The following is a 16,577-nucleotide window of genomic DNA, read 5'->3' on the forward strand; positions in this document are numbered from 1 at the left end:
AGCTTGAGCATAGGGGCCGGAAGGTGGCTAATTTAATATAATTTCTCCTTTTCTAGTACATGCACAGAAAACCTGTACAGGTAGGTCAACGTGTACAAGTAAGTTTGTCTATACCACAAATACACATAACCTTATTTCCCACAAGGGACAGTCCTTGAAGAGGAAGCTGACAGGCAGGGGAGCTCACAAAGGCTGTGCCTCTGTTCATCTGTCTACTTCTCCAAACACAATATCCTGGGTACCTAAAAAGTTAGAGAATGAAGTGTTAGCACCAGAGGTCCAGAGCACATGACTATGTGCAAGACACTCCGGCCTAGAGGCCAGGACACAGTGGATACTGAACAGGGAGTGTTTGGTTTTTGTTCCCAGAACCCCCAACCCCTTGTCTTAGACACCTCAATACATAATAAATGGGTCTCATACCTATGATGGCCACGACATCTGCCAGCATGTGTCCCTTAGACATCTTGTCCAAACCAGCCTGCAGAGATGGGGAGAGCAACCGTGTTAACTCAAGTTTGCAGAGAAAAGCCCGGAAAAACTCTGATCCAAAGGCCAGGTGTGGTAGTACACACCGTTAGCGTCGGCACACGGGGAGATGTTCATGAGTTTGAAGCCAGCCAGAGCTACATAGAGAATTCCAGGCCAGCCAGGGCTACACAGTGAGACCTTGTCTCAAAAGACAAAACAAACCAAAACCACAACCATAAAAACCTCAAGCTAAAATCCTCAACCAAGCCAGGCATAGGAGCTCATGTCGGAAATTCTAGGACTTGAGAGTCTAAGGCAGGAAGACAACTGACGATCCAGGATAGCCCTCACCCACAGGAGTTCCAGCCTAATTTGGGTTATGTAGCAAAACTTTGTCTTAAACGAACAAATGAAACAAAACAAAATCTCAACCTAAGAGTTGGGCGTGGGGGCATAGACCTGAAATCCCCATACTGGAGGCTCAAGCAGGAGATGGTACGTTTGAGCCCAGCCTAGCACCATAGTGAGCTCTAGACAATCGAGGGCTGTATAGCAAAGTCCTATTTCACAAAGTGCTGGGGAGATGCCTCAGCAGCTAAGTGCATGTGCTGCTCCTGCAGAGGCCCGAGATAGGCTCCCTGTACCAACGACAGATAGTTCATTACTGCCTGTAACTCCCGCTCCAGGGGATCTGATGCCCTCATTTGGCCTCGTTAGGCCCCTGCACTCATGCGGCATAAACACACACAAACACACATGCACACAATAAGTAAAAATTAAAAAAAAAGCTGAAAATGGGTAACAATACTCGAGCGCGGTCAGTGCATTATGAATGTGCTGCAGTTCCAAACACTGGGACTGTCTTACCAGGTGGGCAAAACCGGGGGCCTTGATCTTACAGCGGTAAGGGCGGCTGCTGCCATCGGACACCAAGTACACCCCAAACTCTCCCTGTCAATGAAGAGAGTTGGAGACCCCATTAGCAAGAGAAGCGCTCTCTGCTACCAGAGCCTCTGGCTTACCTTTACGCCGCCTATCACCAGTGCCGTAGTGAGGGAGTGCTTCACTCACTGTGGACCTCCATCCACCCATTCCACGCACTTCTCCTCCCCTCCCCTCCCTCACCTTAGGAGCTTCAATCGCAGTATACGTGGCTCCTGGAGGAACTTGGTAGCCCTCAGTATACAGCTTAAAGTGATGAATTAGTGACTCCATGGAAGTCTAGGGGAGGAAAAAGGTGCATCAAGAAATAGTATCCAGCCAGAACACAAGATCCTTGGGTTTTCTCCTCAGAGACAGCAATCTCTACCCTCAGGGAGACTACCAACCCATGCGTAAATCAGGAAGCAGTGAAGATGGGCTAGAGGATGACTGCTGCAAGAGCTTCAGAGTCTTAAAAGGTAAAAGCGAAAGGTAGGATTTACTCCAGGGACATTTCTCCACGGCTACTTTCCAGCACCCCACCTTTCTTCCCTCTCCCTGCAGCCAACCTTCATCTCTGCTCGTTTAGGTGGAGACACTTTGGCATCGTCAACCTTGATCTCCCCCGGAGGCATCTTGTTCAGACACTGCTCGATGATTCGAAGGGACTGGCGCATCTCCTCCACACGACACAGATACCTGAAATAGATGAGACAGACTCAGAGCAAGAGAGAGCGCACGGAGGAGCAAGCAGGAGTCTGGCTGGAAGGCCTGTGGGAGACCTCAGTTTCTCCTGAAACAGTCTCTCGGCTTGGCTTGGCAGCAGTACTTCGACTCTATTGTTAAGTCCTTCTCCAAATCTTTTTTTTTTTTTTTCTTTTCCAGAAGGTGGCCTGACGTTTTTCCTCCCTTACCCTCTCACACAGTTTGGACTGAGTAGTAAGGGAGTACAACAGAAAGATAAAGAGAGCAACAGTAGCAAATCTTATTCTGGGGTCAGTAATCAGGAAGAACACTGGGTCAGGAGGATTCCAAACTAAATCACTAACAGGCTAATCCCTAATGTTTCCACTTTCTCAGCAACAAATGCAGCCCAAACTAGTTCTAGACAATGATGGGATACAGGTAAAAAAATAGCGCTATTGTTTGGTATGTGTGGTGGTGCAGAGAATACTGGGCATTCCGAGTGCTAAGCAAACACTCTATCAAGCTTAACATATTACACAGGCTCCTACAGATACTAGGAAACGGAGCCAAAACCAAACCAAAACCAAAACACCAGCAAAGAGAAGTCAGGCAAGAACAAAGAAGCGAGCAAGGACCTGGCTCTTACCTGTCGTAGCAGTCCCCTCGAGAGCCAACTGGAACATCAAACTCCACCTGGTCATACACGTCATAGGGCTGGGTCTTCCGCAGGTCCCACTGGATGCCTGAGCCCCGAAGCATCACGCCACTGTGGGTACCACGGGCATCAGCCACCCTCCACAGAGCAGGACGGGGCACACGCTTCCCATCTCCTGCCTCCCTCCATCTGGTCATGGAACACAGACTCCAGGCGTGGAGAGCAGAGTGCCAAACGTGCTTGAGGCCGAGACACTGGGCTGTAACTCCCTATGGCCTCACCTACCCCTAAGGAAAGAAGTTGCATTCTCCTACCTGAATCCATAGTTAAGTGCATCTTCTGCTGACACAACCCCAATGTTGATTGTCCTATTTCGCCAGATCCTATTGTTGGTCAGCATCTATGGAGGGAGAAATCCAGCCAGCCAACACTCTTCATGACAATCTCCAAGAGCCTCTGTACTTACAAGCCTCTGGGTTCTAAGACCCCACGAGCCCTCCTGGGAGACAAAGGTGTGTTTTCCCATTGATTTCTATCTTACCTCCTCCACCTCATCAATCCGCGCTGAGAAGTTCTTGGAAAATTCATAAATGTCATCCAGGAGGCCGAGAGGTAGATCCTGGAAGCCGATGGTGACTCTTGTTACAGTTCCCCTTCCCAAAGGGATGTAGAGTTCCATCAGCCCACACTGCCCTCCAGTGGTCACACAGGAAAGGGCAGGAAGTGTGGAGGCAGGGGAGCTGCTTACCTGGTGCACTCCTCCCGGCCGGACGTAAGCAGCATGCATTCGGGCTCCAGACACCCGCTCATAAAACTCAAACATCTAGACAGAACACTGGGAATCAGAAACACAGTCCAGGGACCTCCAGATCCAACCACACGGTAGCCCACTGCCCTACCTCTAACTTCCTGTGGCTAGCCAGACGCCTCATGATATGATTCCTACAAATACAATCCAACGAAATATACTTCTCCCCATAAATGTTTTCACCTGCCGCCTTCCTGCTCTCTCTACGGCTGGTACTTCCTTCCCTATTCCTATCCACGACTCCCTCTTATACCTTCTCTCTTTCCTCAAACATCCAGAAAAAAGGAGTCATGGCACCAATGTCCAGGGCATGTGTAGTCACAGCCAAGATATGGTTCAAAAGCCGTGTGATCTCTCCAAACAGCACTGTTGAGAGGGAAAGACAAGAAGTGATGGAAGGCGCCGGAAAGATGGCTCAGTGGATAAAAGCGCTTGCTAACAAGTCTGGAACCCACATATAGGAGGGAATGGACTCCCCAAAAGTTGCCCTCTGACCTTACCACCCATGCCTTGACACATGCTGTTTCATATGTACGCAAATATGCTATAAGCAAAAAAATATTTATCTATATATTGTGTGCATGTGTTTTGCTTTTTATGAAAGAAGGATGTAGGGGCCGAAGACTCATCCTATAGATCAGTCTGGGTGGAATCTGGAATCTAAGTATCAAGGTTGAGTTCAATACACTTAAGATGCTGCGTGCTCACAGCGCGCAGCAGATAGGAGCATACCTCGGATCCACTGTGCCCGGGGAGGAGGCTGGATGTTCAGCAACTTCTCCACAGCCAGAGAATAGGCCTGTTCGTTACACATCATGGACACATAGTCTAACCGGTCAAAGTATGGAAGGGCCTGGGGAAAGCGAGGAACCAAGGTCACATCTAACAAACGCAGGAGTCTACACTGTCTGCTGCTGGAAACCTTCCTCTTGTCAGACCCTGGAAGTCAGTACGCACCTCCAGAGTCTCAGGAGCCCGAATGAAGCAGAATGAAATCTCCCAAAAAATCAGTAACGTGTATATGTGTATAACATATATAAAAGTAGCATAAAATGCTTAAAACTTGGCTCTCCAAAATGAGGGGAGATTTACCGTTACTTTGATTTATTATGTTTGACAGTTTCCATGGTGAAAATACTCCTGCTATGGTCAATTTTAAGCTATCAAAATGTAACTGAATGCACCCTTGGAACACACTGCATAACACACAGTAGCCCCACCATACACATCAAGTATCTCTGAGTTTGATGTCAGCCTGGTCTACAGAGTGAATTCCCAGATAATCAGAGCTACAGAGTAAAACCTTGTCTCAAACAAAACAAAACAAAACAAACCCAAAACAAATAAACACACAGAGAAGGAGAAAAAAGAAGTGTATAATCTAATTTCTAATAATAACTTCAGCAATTAAGTCATAAACTTTACTAAACATTTAATTCTCAGGCTCTTACAAGCCAGTACAAGTTGACGTAAGCACCATAACTTTCTCACAGAGTACATAGGACGTCTACGCCTTTCCCTCTTAGCCCCTTAGAACTAAGATTTTGAAGGAGCGGAGTAACCAGTTTTACCATAGCTTTCCCTCAGAATGCCAAAAAAAAGGCCAAATCCCAGCTGCTACTAAGTCATTCCTGTTTCTAGGAAGAAGGCGGAGCTAAAATGCTTCTCACTGGGACAACCTGTTCTGGTTCCTGATGTCATCTGTGACGCAGAATGAGGCGACAGCAGGAAAGCTGGGACCAGAAGCCACCACTGCTTAGGCTCCCTGGAGGAAGCACACAGTCATAGGGCTGGGTCTAAGCCCTTATTCCAAATGGCCTTTCTTCAAACCAAACAGCCTTTGGAATCCTATTCCAACTCCTTCAAACCTGACCTTCAACTATTTAGGTCACACAGTTCTTCTAAAGACGGCAAACTGTGTCACAAACCTCCTCCGGTCAGTCTGACTCACTGAGCATTTTGGAAACACATTTACGAGAGTGGGAAGACACAAGAATCAGCTGTTAATCCCAAAAAGCTGACGTCTCATTCCTCCTCCTCTGCCCTTCGGGCCACTAGTTTTGACGCACTCATATAAAAGGAGGGAAACTGAGGCACTGGAGTAATGATAAAAAGGCCAGCCAAAATTCAGACAGAGAAAAGTTGGGAGTGTGGCTCCAGCTATAATGATGCTGAAGAACCCCACTTACTCCTGCATCCTTCACCACCTTCCCCACGCCCCCTTCCAAACATAACTTCAAAGGACTAACCCTCACCACCCTTTGCGGGAGCAAACCCATGAGGCCAAGCTCCAGCTCAGATGCCGTTGACAGGCCCCTGTTCATCTCCACACCTGCAGATAGGTCTTGTACTCAATGAGCTTCTCAGTGGCTCGGTGCAGAAGGCCGATGTGAGGGTCACACTTGCGCACCATCTCTCCACTCAACTCCATCACCAGTCTCAGGACTCCATGGGCTGCTGGGTGCTGAGGCCCAAAGTTCAGGGTCACATTGGTCACCGTTTTTTCCTTCAAAATGTCCACATCTGAGAAATGGGAAACAGTTCAGGCCCAAATGGAAATTCCCTTGGGCACCCCTAAGATACTGCAAGGTGTCAGCTCTCCCTACAGACCACCATCCCACTCCTTGTTAGCACCCTCAGGCCAGCATAAGTAGGAAGATGGCCAACAAATGGGAAAATGGGAAGTTCTGAGTTTTCCAATGAGAGAAATCATCAAGTTCATTTTATATCCCCTAGAACAGTGGTTCTCAAACCTGTGGGTCATGACCCCTGTAGGGGTTGAGTAACTTTTCACGAGGGTTGCCTAAGAAACACAGACATTCACATTACAATTCACAAAAGTAGAAAAAGTACAGCTACAAAATAGTAACGGAAATAATTTTAAGGTTGGGGATTATCACAGCATGAAGGACTATATTAAAAAGCTGCAGCTTTAGGAAGGCTAACAACCACTACCATAGAACATTTTTCATTTTGCTGTTGTGCTAGGAATTAAACCAACCTAGGGCACTGCTTGTCCTGGGCAAGTGCTCTACCCCACCTCATTTTTACTCCCAGACAGGACCCCACTAGGTTCCCCAGGATGACCCTGAACTTACTCTGTAGCCTAGACTAGAACTGAACCATTGATGATTCTCCTGTCCCAGCCTCCTGAAGAGTTGGGCTTAAAGGCCTGTGTAATGGAAGTTTTGGTTTCTTTGTAAACTCAGTTATGTAAACATTTTTGTTTAAATCCTAAGTGTGGATTTTAGTTGGGTGTTAGTTTGTCCACAGCTGGTAATTATTTTGTGTGGAACATGGCCTTTGACAGCTGATATCAGCCTGCCACGTGCAGAGACAGGGGCATGGTCTGGGACTCTGAGGATAGGAGAGTTCAAGTAGAGAAGGGGTGGCATGCAACAGTCTGAAGAGAACAGAGACTGATGGGGTTTGGAGCAGACAGAGAGAAACGCTTTGGGGCACCGTGGCTTGGAGGAGACTGCTGGCTGCATTTGCCGTTGAGGGAGTCTGGTATGGCCCTAAAAGAACCCACTGAACCTAAACAGCTGGGAGAAGTAAAGGGGTCTATCTACGCCCTCTCTCCACACTAACTCTCCTACCTCGGGTTAAAGGGCTGGTGGAAGGGCGGTGAAGGCGTAAAAACACCAAATAAAACAGAGTTTAAAAACGAGTGCTAAGGCATATGCCACCAGGCTTGGCTACTATTCTTCTTTGTTTGTTTGTTTGTTTGTTTTGAGACAGGGTTTCACTACTCTAGCCCCGACTGGCCTGCAACTCACTATATAGACCAGGATGCTATGAATTCAGAGATCTGCCTGCCTCTGCCTCCTAAGAACTGGAATTAAAAAGGCATGTGCTACCACAGCTGACAAATATTTATTAGTTACTTTCTTTTATGGGCATGTATGTGCCGGAGTGTGCACACATTTGTACCACATGTGAGTAGGAGTCCACAGAAGTCAGAAAGCATCAGATCCCTAGATCTGGAGTTACAGATGGTTCTGAGCCAATAACCACTGTGCCTTGGCCTCTCGTCTGTCACTATCATAATATATCTAAATGTACCTGATAAATGGACAACCAGTGAGAAATACATACCTAAGCTAAGCATGGTGGTGCATGCCTTTAATGTCAGTACAAAGAAGGCAAAAGTAGGTAGATCATAAGTTCAACACAGCCAGGACTACATTTTTCTTGAGGATAAAAAAAGAAAACTGTCACTCCTGAATAAGAGAAATATTCATTGGCTTTGGGGCTGGCTCTGCTGTAGCTCAGGCCAGCCGCACACTCACTACCACTATGTAGCCTAAGATGGTAACCTTAAAATTCTGATCCTCTTGCCCCTACTTCCTCAGTACTGAGATTGCAGGAGTCTACAATCACTTCTAGTTTATGCCATGCTGGGTATCGAACCTAGGACCTTGTGATTTTAAATAAGCATTCTAACAACTGCAATACACTCCCACCCCAAATGGCAGGGTTGTTTTTGTTTGTCTTGTTTTTAGAGATAGGGTCTCTCTACAGAGTCCTGGCTGTACTAGAACTCACTATGTATACCAAGCTCGCCTCAAACTCAGAGATCTACCTGCCTTTGCCCCTGGGATTACAAGCATATGATACACGCCTGGCCTCCAACTGGCAGTTTTTACCCTCAAGAAACTTACATTTTTGAGTTAGGCATGGCTGGTGTAATCTTAGTGCTCAAGAGGTAAAGGCAAGCAGATGCTTTGCCTATATGATGAGTTCCAGACCAGCCAAGGCTACATAGTGAAATCCTATCTCAAAAAGAGGGGGGGGGGGGGGCTGGAGAGATGGCTCAGAGGTTAAGAGCACTGGTTGCTCTTCCAGAGGTCCTGAGTTCAATTCCCGGCAACCACATGGTGGCTCACAACCATCTACAATGAGATTTGGTACCCTCTTCTGGCTTGCACACATACATTCAGGCAGAATACTGTATACATAATAAATAAATCTTTAAAAAAAAAGAAAGAGAAAGAGAGAGAGAGAGAAAGAAAAGGAAGGAACGAACGAACTTTATCTTTGGAAACAAATACATGTGAAAACTAGAAACAGATGAAATTTATAAGTTTCCAGGTATCTGATGTAACTGTCTAGTATTTAAAGATCACCATGAAAATTTAAAAACATAACAAGTGATCCAGCCAGATGGAGGCAGAAGCATCCCAGGCCATAGAATCAATCCAGGCCAAGTCTCAGAAGCAGGGACATCTCTAAAACTGTTTATTAGGACTTCCTAAGTGGCAAAAAAGGAGTGTCTGGGAGGCAGTAGGGGTTAGTGGACCACCTATTAGTAATGCTAACAATAATATTTGAAAGGACTTACATACTCTAGGCTCCTACAAGTGGTGAACTTTCACATGCCAGGCTTTTAAAAAATTTATAGTAGTTCCCTGTGGATTGTTACCCCTTTTGGGGTCAAACAGCCCTTTCACAGGGGTCACCTAAGATCATCAGAAAACAGATATTTATATTATAATCAGAACAGTAGCAAAATTACAGTTAGTAGCAGTGAAAATAATTTTATGATTGGGGGTCACCACAGCAGGAGGAACTGTATTACGAGGTTGCAGCATTAGGAAAGATGAGAACCACTGCCTTACAACAATGCCATGAAATGCAGTAGGCACTCCATTCGCTAGTAAACATGGACTTGAGACTTGAAACCAGTGTCCCCTTTCAACTGAAGTTCTTCAGTACAGGTTTTATGGTTTGACTAGAGCACCAATCTGGCTTTGTGCTCTGGTTTGAATCAAACCAGATCAGGTTTGAATCAAGCACCATCACTTCTTCACACCTGGGACACCCCAGAGGGCTGGCATGATGATTACATAAAATAATGCACATACACTTTTTTGGCACATGACAGCTGTCATTGCTAAATTTCTGAAAAGGTAACTGAAACTATCTCAGTTTTTAAACAAAAAATAAAATGTACAATGATGCTTGGGAAAGATGGAGTGTATGACACTATTTGTAAGATTCCTGGAAAAGGGACAAAAATCAGTGACAAAAACCTAGTTAATTTTTTTTTTCCCCAAGACAGGGTTTCTCTGTGTAGCCCTGGCTGTCCTGAAACTCACTCTGTAGAGCAGGCCTCAAACTCACAGCACTTGCCTCTGATCCCCAAGTGCTGGGATTAAAGGCGAGCATCAGCATGCCTGGCCCAGTAAACCCTCTTGAAATGTCCAAGATCTAACACAAGGCAAATCTAGACAGAAATGACAATAGCTAGGTGGACTGGCACACACTTTTGATCCCAGCCCTTGGGAGGCAGAGAAATGGAGACCAACCTGGTCTACACAGTGAGTTTCAGGACAGGACAGCCAGGTCTACACAGTTAGACTGTATCTCAAGAAGGGGTGGGGAGGTGGGGTTAATGAAAAAAATAAAAAATAAAAAAAAATAAAGATAAAAACAGGGATGACAATGAAGCAAAAATTCTTTTGCTACTTTGTGGGTTCTTCTTTCTTCCACCCTTCACCCCTTTCCTTCCACCCTTTCAACCCAACACTAGATGAGAAAGAAGGATAGAGATCCCTGAATAAAGTCAGAGGTTAAAACGGGGGCAAAGTAATCGTTAGATTACTGCCTGTTGATGAGGGGGTGTCAAGTTCCTTGGGGCAAGTTTGATCTTCGTGGTCAGGATATCTGATTTCTTCTTGTTTTTTCTTTGTGTAGGACTACTTACAAACCGCTGCCAACAGCAACCAACAACCCTTCCCCTAAGGGTCCTGGCATTTATATACCCTCTGAAAAGTCCCCAGAATTCCAAACATCACACACTCACAGAAACTATCTGCAGCTGGCAAAACCATGACTCTGCTAGAACACGAGGCAAATCATAGTCAGCTGCTGTGAAGCAGCCCCATATCCCCACATACCTGGGATTAAAACAAAAACATATCTTTATAATAGTTCTGTGTTTTTTAAAGAAACCAAAATTCCAGAATTCTTACTTCTGAAGAACTGGCTTGACAGCTGCATGTGCTTGCTGTTCTTGCAGAGAAACCAGGTTTGGTTTCCAGAACTCCTACATGAGTATCTCATAACCATTCTTGGGGACATGATGGCCTCTTCTGTCCTCTGCAGGTAACTGTGCTCACAGAATTGTCCTTAGAAAACTGCCTGGTTTGGGCTGGAGAAATGGCTCAGTGGTTAAGAGCACTGATTGCTCTTCCAGAGGTCCTGAGTTTAATTCCCAGCAACTCATGGTGGCTCACAACCACCTATAATGATGACGCAACGTCCTCTTCTGGTGAACAGATGTGCATGAAGTCAGAGCACTTGTACATCATATTCATAAAATAAAAAAAATCTTGGGGCTGGAGAGATGGCTCAGTGGTTAAGAGCACTGTCTCCTCTTCCAAAGGACCCGGGTTCAATTCTCAGCACCCATATGGCAGCTAACAACTGTCTATACCACCAATTCCAAGGGATCTGACACCTTCACACTAATGCACACAAAATAAAATAAATTATAAAAAAAAAAAATCTTAAAAAAAAGGTAACCTAAAAAAATTAAACATATTCACCTAAACACATAACATATATCTAAAAAGAATTGTTTTTAATTAAAAGAGAAAAATGATGAAAAAAAATCTACATGCTTTGGTGACTTATTGGACAAAAGATACAGAGGACAAGAGAGACAAAAGCCAAGATGACTAAAAAGTTTCCATACTTTAAAGACAATCTAGAGAAAAGAGTAATCCCAGCACTTGAGAGGCTCAGAGAGAAAGATCTTAATTTTGAGGTCATCCAGGACATTAGAGCAAGTCCCTGTTCCTTTTTTCTTTCTTTTTAAAGATTTATTTATTTGGTGTCTCTGAGTATGAGTGTGTGTGGGGGGGGTGTGTGTGTGCGGTGTTGTTGTGAGACACATGCCTGGTGCCCTTGGAGAGCAGAAGACAGCAGCAGATTTCCTGGAACTGGATTACAGATGGTAATGCTTCATGTGGGTGCTGGAAACTGAAATCAGGTCCTCTCAAAGCGCAACAAATGCCCTTAACCACTGAGAGGTATCTCTAGCACAAGACCCTGCTTCAAAACACTTTAAAAAAAAAAAAAAAAAGGGGCTAATTTATAGTGACAACTTTGGAATTTTGGCTTCTTTAAAAACACAGAAATAGGGCTGGAGAGATGGCTCAGAGGATTAAGAACACCGGCTGTTCTTCCAAAGGTCCTGAGTTCAAATCCCAGCAACCACATGGTGGTTCGTAACCATCTATAATGAGATCAGGCTCCCTCTTCTGGCCTGCAGGCACACATGCAGGCAGAATACTGTATAAATAATAAATAAACAAATAACCTTAAAAAAAAAAAAAACTTTAAAAAAAAAAAACACAGAAATAGGCTCTCGAGTGATGGCTCAGAGGTTAAGAGCACTGGCTATTCTTCTTAAAGGTCCGGAGTTAAATTCCCAGCAACCACATGGTGGCTCACGACCATCTATAATGAAATCTGGTGCCTTCTTCTGACCTCCTGGCTCACATGCAGGCAGAATACTGCATAAATAATAAAGAAATACAAACAAGATGAAAAGAAAAAACACACACACACACAAAGAAATATTACAAGAATGTGCTTTTGTTTTAAGTGTGTGGGGATGCGGGGCTGCTTTGGACTGTCTCAGCAGCTGACTGTTATTTGCCTCATGCTCTAGCAGAGGCATGGTTTTGCCTGCTGCACATAGTTGATTGTATGACATCTGGAATTCTGGGAACTTTTCAGAGGGTATATAAATGCTAGGGCCCCAAGAGGCAGTAATATGATAGTTGGTCACTTATAGAGGTTGTTTGCAGTTAGTAATTGTGCTCAAAGGAAGAAACAAAGGGAAAAAGTTAAATGTAGGGATCTCTATCTCTCTCCCCTCTCTCCTTCTTTCTCTCCTTTCTAGTGACAGGAGGTAAAACGGGGGTGGGGGGGGAATGGTTGGGTGATGGGGAGATACAGGGTGAGGAAAAGAACCCACAAAGTAACAAAGACCTGCTTACATTAATTGGTTGGGTTTTGTTTCATTATTGTTGTTTTGTTTTAAAGATACGACAGCTCTCTCAGTCTTTTTCTATTGTAAAGACTTACTTTTTTTTGGGGGGGGGTGTATGAGTGCTTTGCTTATAATGTATGAATGTTTACCACCTACCTACAGCTGCCTGAAGAGGCCAGAAAAGGGCAGTGGATTTCTTTGGAACTGGAGTCACAGGTGGTTGTGAGCCACCTGATACGGATACTGGGAACGCAACCTGGGTGCTCTGCAAGAGCAGGAGGACATGCTTTTAACTCAAAGCAATCTCTCCTGAACACGTAGTTATGATGGTGCAAAGAAGCTTATATGTAAATAGGTTTCATTCAAATGCTATTAGGAAAACCGTGTTGTCCACAGAGAGATGGAAGTGTATTGAATCTGGAAAAGGTTGACATTAATTACATAAATGGTAAGGACCTTTCAGTTTTGAGGATGGCTACCATGCCTGTCCTTTTCTTACTAATAAATCCCTGCTACTATCATGTTTTTGCCTGAGACAGGAAGCTCAATAGCACTCAAAACTCAGCAAAGACTTGGGCACTGGTGGTGCCTTCCTTTAATCCCAGCAGAGGTAGGCAGCCTGGTCTACAAAGCTGAGTTCCAAGACAGCCAGGGCTTCCCAGAGAAACCCGCATTGAAAAACAAACAAGCAAACAAGTCAGCAAAGATTTTTGACAAGTTGAGACAGCCGCTCTGAGAACTCACCATTCCAAGGAGGAGGTTTCCAGTGGGCTGTTTCCTTGGAGGGGTACATGACAGGTCCTGCATACTGCTCTGCAAATTCCACATCTGGCTGCCACTGCCGAGCACCTCTGAGGAATTAAAGATAGAGCCCATACAAACGGCATCAACAGTGTGCTTGGTTTCTCTGCTCGCATTCACTTTTTCTCAAAAAAAAAAAAAAAAAAAAGAGATTGTAATTTCATTACAACCTTTCTCCCTTCAAAGCCTCCCATGTGCCCTCCTTCAAATTCATGGACTTTTTTCACTAGTTACTGCATGACCACATATATTTGTACACGTACACACACACACACATATATATTCCTAAATACCCTATTCACTCTTATGCGGGCCCAAGGAAGGATGGCCTGTATGGCAGAGCTGTAATTCTTCAATGCCAAGTCACTGACACACAGTGCTGTTTTGGAAATACAAAGCTGGGGGTCCAAGCCCCTTCACGAAAACGAATGTGTTGGGAATAGCGTTTATTCAAGGTAAACCTAAGATTCCTAATACAGAAAGGAGAGGGAAGGAGGGAGGAGAGAGAGAAAAATAAAGCTCGTATATGCAAGCCAAAGAGGCAGGAACTGGGGAGAAGACGGGGTCTCTTCTTCACTAATTTTAAGGGAAGGATCTTCCACCCCACGTATTTCGCTTCTGACAAAACAAACTCAGCTCCTTCTCCTCCCCATCCCCATCCTCCGCTAGAGGAGGCTGACTGCACCGAGGCACCTGAGAAATCTGTTCTGCGCAAGGAGGGTCACAGGCCCGGGTCATTCCTTCCTAAGGGGTCACAGAGTCCTTGAAATGTCCTCAGACTGGAGAAATCGTAGTTGTGAAGAGAACGCCTGTAGGGATGCCTGCTCCTCACCTGCTGGGCTGACTCGGCAGGAGGATCCCCGAGCCGGGCCGCAGCACCTGGGCCCCGAGGCCGCGGAGGCCGCATAGAGCCCTCAGTGCCGCCATCTTTCCCGAGCTGCAGACGGTCGGCGGGAGGAGCGGGCGGAAGTGATTTCCGCGCGCCCCCTGGTGGGCCTCCCTTCCATCGGCACAGCCGGGTCACCATCTTGGAAGCTGGCGGGGCGGTCAGTTCACGAACGGAACAACATCCGGATTCCGCCTCCCGGCTTCCTTCGCGCTTAAATAAACAGTGGCAGCGGTCATCTTTAGTCAGGGCGTCCGTCCCTCCTTCCCACCGCTTTCCTGGGCGTAAGACAAACAGACTGCCCGCTCCGCGGGCAACTTCGCGCGGAATCCGCTCTCCCGTATTCCTTACCTTCGAAACCCTCCCCACTGAGTCCCCGTCACACCCTCTGTACGGCGTTCCTTCACTATTCCTTTGCATCTTGGTCATCCTCCTGTGGTAGTTTTGCCTTCCGACTGAAGAAGGCCCATGTTTTGAAAACTATCTCTTCATTACGGAATTCAAAAGAGTTAACTTTCACACGTCCGGAATACAGACTGTGGAAAGAGCGAAACTGAGCGCTCCCCGAAACAAAAGGGAATAGAAGGCCGAGGCCGCAAGCAAAGCTTGTGGAGCGGGTGCAAGAGTGTGGAGTCACCTTTTTGCGAAAGGGGGGCGGGGGGGAGTCCTCTGCCGATGTCCCTTATAACCCTATAACGTCCAAACGTACAGAATCACAGACTCAGAAAGCACCCTTAGCGATACCTCGTACCTCACCTCCATTCAGGACAGTCTCCCCCTGCCACAGTCCTCCTCAGAAGTATCTAACGACATAAAACTGTAATAATACCAGAACTCTGAGACTAATTTTTGTGTGGACAAAGGGTTTTCCTGCACTGGAGGCCGATTTTTGTCTCTCTTTTTGTCTCCAAGCCCAGCTCCAGCTGGGCCACCCACTCTTTGAGGTTCTACAATTTTCTCGTTGGAAAGAGGCCTCCCCCACGTCTCTCCCAGACAGGGTCCCTGGGACATAGCCCACCAGCAGCGCAGCTGGGTGGAGCAGTCAGACCAGGGGAGTGGCGCTGAGAATTCTTAGCTGCAGAGGAAGAGGAGAAAGCCAGACTTCTAGGCTGAAAATTGACCTAATGGGAACCATACCAAAGGGTGGGGCCAAAGATCCTTTGACTGTGGGAACTGACCAAGGCCTGGTGTACACAAGGTAACCCCCCAAAAAGCAAAGCAGAGGTTTGGTCCCTTTACTCTTTACATCTCCATCCCTTTTTCTGGGCCTTTCCCCAGCAATATAGTTTAAACCCTAAATGTGATATGATGGAGGAAGGGGATTACTCCTTTTTGTGTTAACACATCCCAAGAAAACTCAAGATGAGACTCTAGCTTGCTTAGCCCTGGGGGAGGTTTGAGCTGAAACTGGGATGAGGGCTCTTGGGGGGCTGCCTAGGACACTGCATCTTTTGTGCCTTCTCCCTTCTGCCAACACCCCCCCCACACACACACACTGTTGCTGCCATTCTATGGCTCTTTGTCTTTCACTGCTTAGTCACCCTCTTTGTTCTCGTCTCATATGGGGGGATGGAAAGGGGCAATAAGAGTACCCTGGTGACAGCTCCTCTTGCCCCTGTCCCTGCTGGTCCCTCATCCCTTGTATGACTGGCTCCTCCAGCCTCAGCCCCTCGCTCAGGAACCAGGGAGGGTTAGGGCATGTGATGGGTCAGAGGTGAGACTGGAAATCACAGCAGGGTGGGTAATTCAGGAAGTGATAGGCACCAGGGCAGGTTAGTGCCTGGAGCAGGAAGGGAGGCCGAGAGGAAGCATTCTGTTGAATAGGATGGGGAGGGGGGACAGGAGGTGACAAGGCAGAGAATGAATAAGGGGACAGGGGCAGGGGAGGTAGTGCTCCCCTGGTCTGGGAAAGGGAAGGGACTGCTGAGTGTACTCTCCTTCCTGGGGATTTCCTGGGGAAGCAAGTGGCCACAGGGTGGAGTGGACAGAAATGATCCCCACTTCTGAACTCTTCAATTCCTTGCCTTTAGAGTCCGCTCTTTATTTCCTTAGTCCCCTCCCATTCTGAATCAGAGAAGTCATTAACGCCTTTCTGTAACCCCTCCCCCCCACATACTCGCACACCTATCACTATTCTCATCCCAGGTTCTGGGCTTCCGGTCCTCTTAGTACCCCTCTCTCTGCCCCCTTGGGCAATGAGGAGCCAAAAATAACTAGATATTCCAGGAACTGTTTGAAAGGTCTCAGGGGTGGGGTAGCAGAGACTGACTCTGGGTGATTCCAGGTTTCTGAGAGAGAGCAGGTCTTGTCTAGGTGAGGCCGGCTGACTTGAGGAAGGGGA

General features: G+C 46.5%; 1 protein-coding gene across 4 annotated transcripts; it reads right to left on the minus strand.

Moving 5' to 3' along the window:
* Positions 1-8: 8 nt before the first annotated feature.
* Positions 9-14,341, minus strand: Ndufs2 (NADH:ubiquinone oxidoreductase core subunit S2). 4 transcript variants are annotated; one of them, XM_021647080.2, is made up of 14 exons: positions 14,183-14,341; positions 13,294-13,400; positions 5,875-6,065; positions 4,275-4,395; positions 3,796-3,908; positions 3,483-3,557; positions 3,276-3,353; positions 3,049-3,134; positions 2,726-2,845; positions 1,962-2,091; positions 1,597-1,692; positions 1,339-1,422; positions 424-481; positions 9-242 (listed from the first exon to the last, which is right to left on the minus strand). In XM_021647080.2, the coding sequence occupies exons 1-14, from the start codon at positions 14,275-14,277 to the stop codon at positions 205-207; spliced, it is 1,392 nt and encodes a 463-aa protein (XP_021502755.1). In that variant the 5' UTR covers positions 14,278-14,341; the 3' UTR covers positions 9-204. The 4 variants fall into 4 exon arrangements, with proteins under 4 accessions (XP_021502755.1, XP_060220653.1, XP_060220654.1 ...); XM_060364670.1 differs by having other exon boundaries at positions 1,280-1,422; XM_060364671.1 differs by having other exon boundaries at positions 1,280-1,422; positions 13,294-13,475; positions 14,183-14,323.
* Between the last annotated feature and the right edge of the window lie 2,236 nt (positions 14,342-16,577).

Source organism: Meriones unguiculatus, chromosome 11 (genome assembly GCF_030254825.1).
Source record: "Meriones unguiculatus strain TT.TT164.6M chromosome 11, Bangor_MerUng_6.1, whole genome shotgun sequence".
NCBI classification, from domain to species: domain Eukaryota; kingdom Metazoa; phylum Chordata; class Mammalia; order Rodentia; family Muridae; genus Meriones; species Meriones unguiculatus.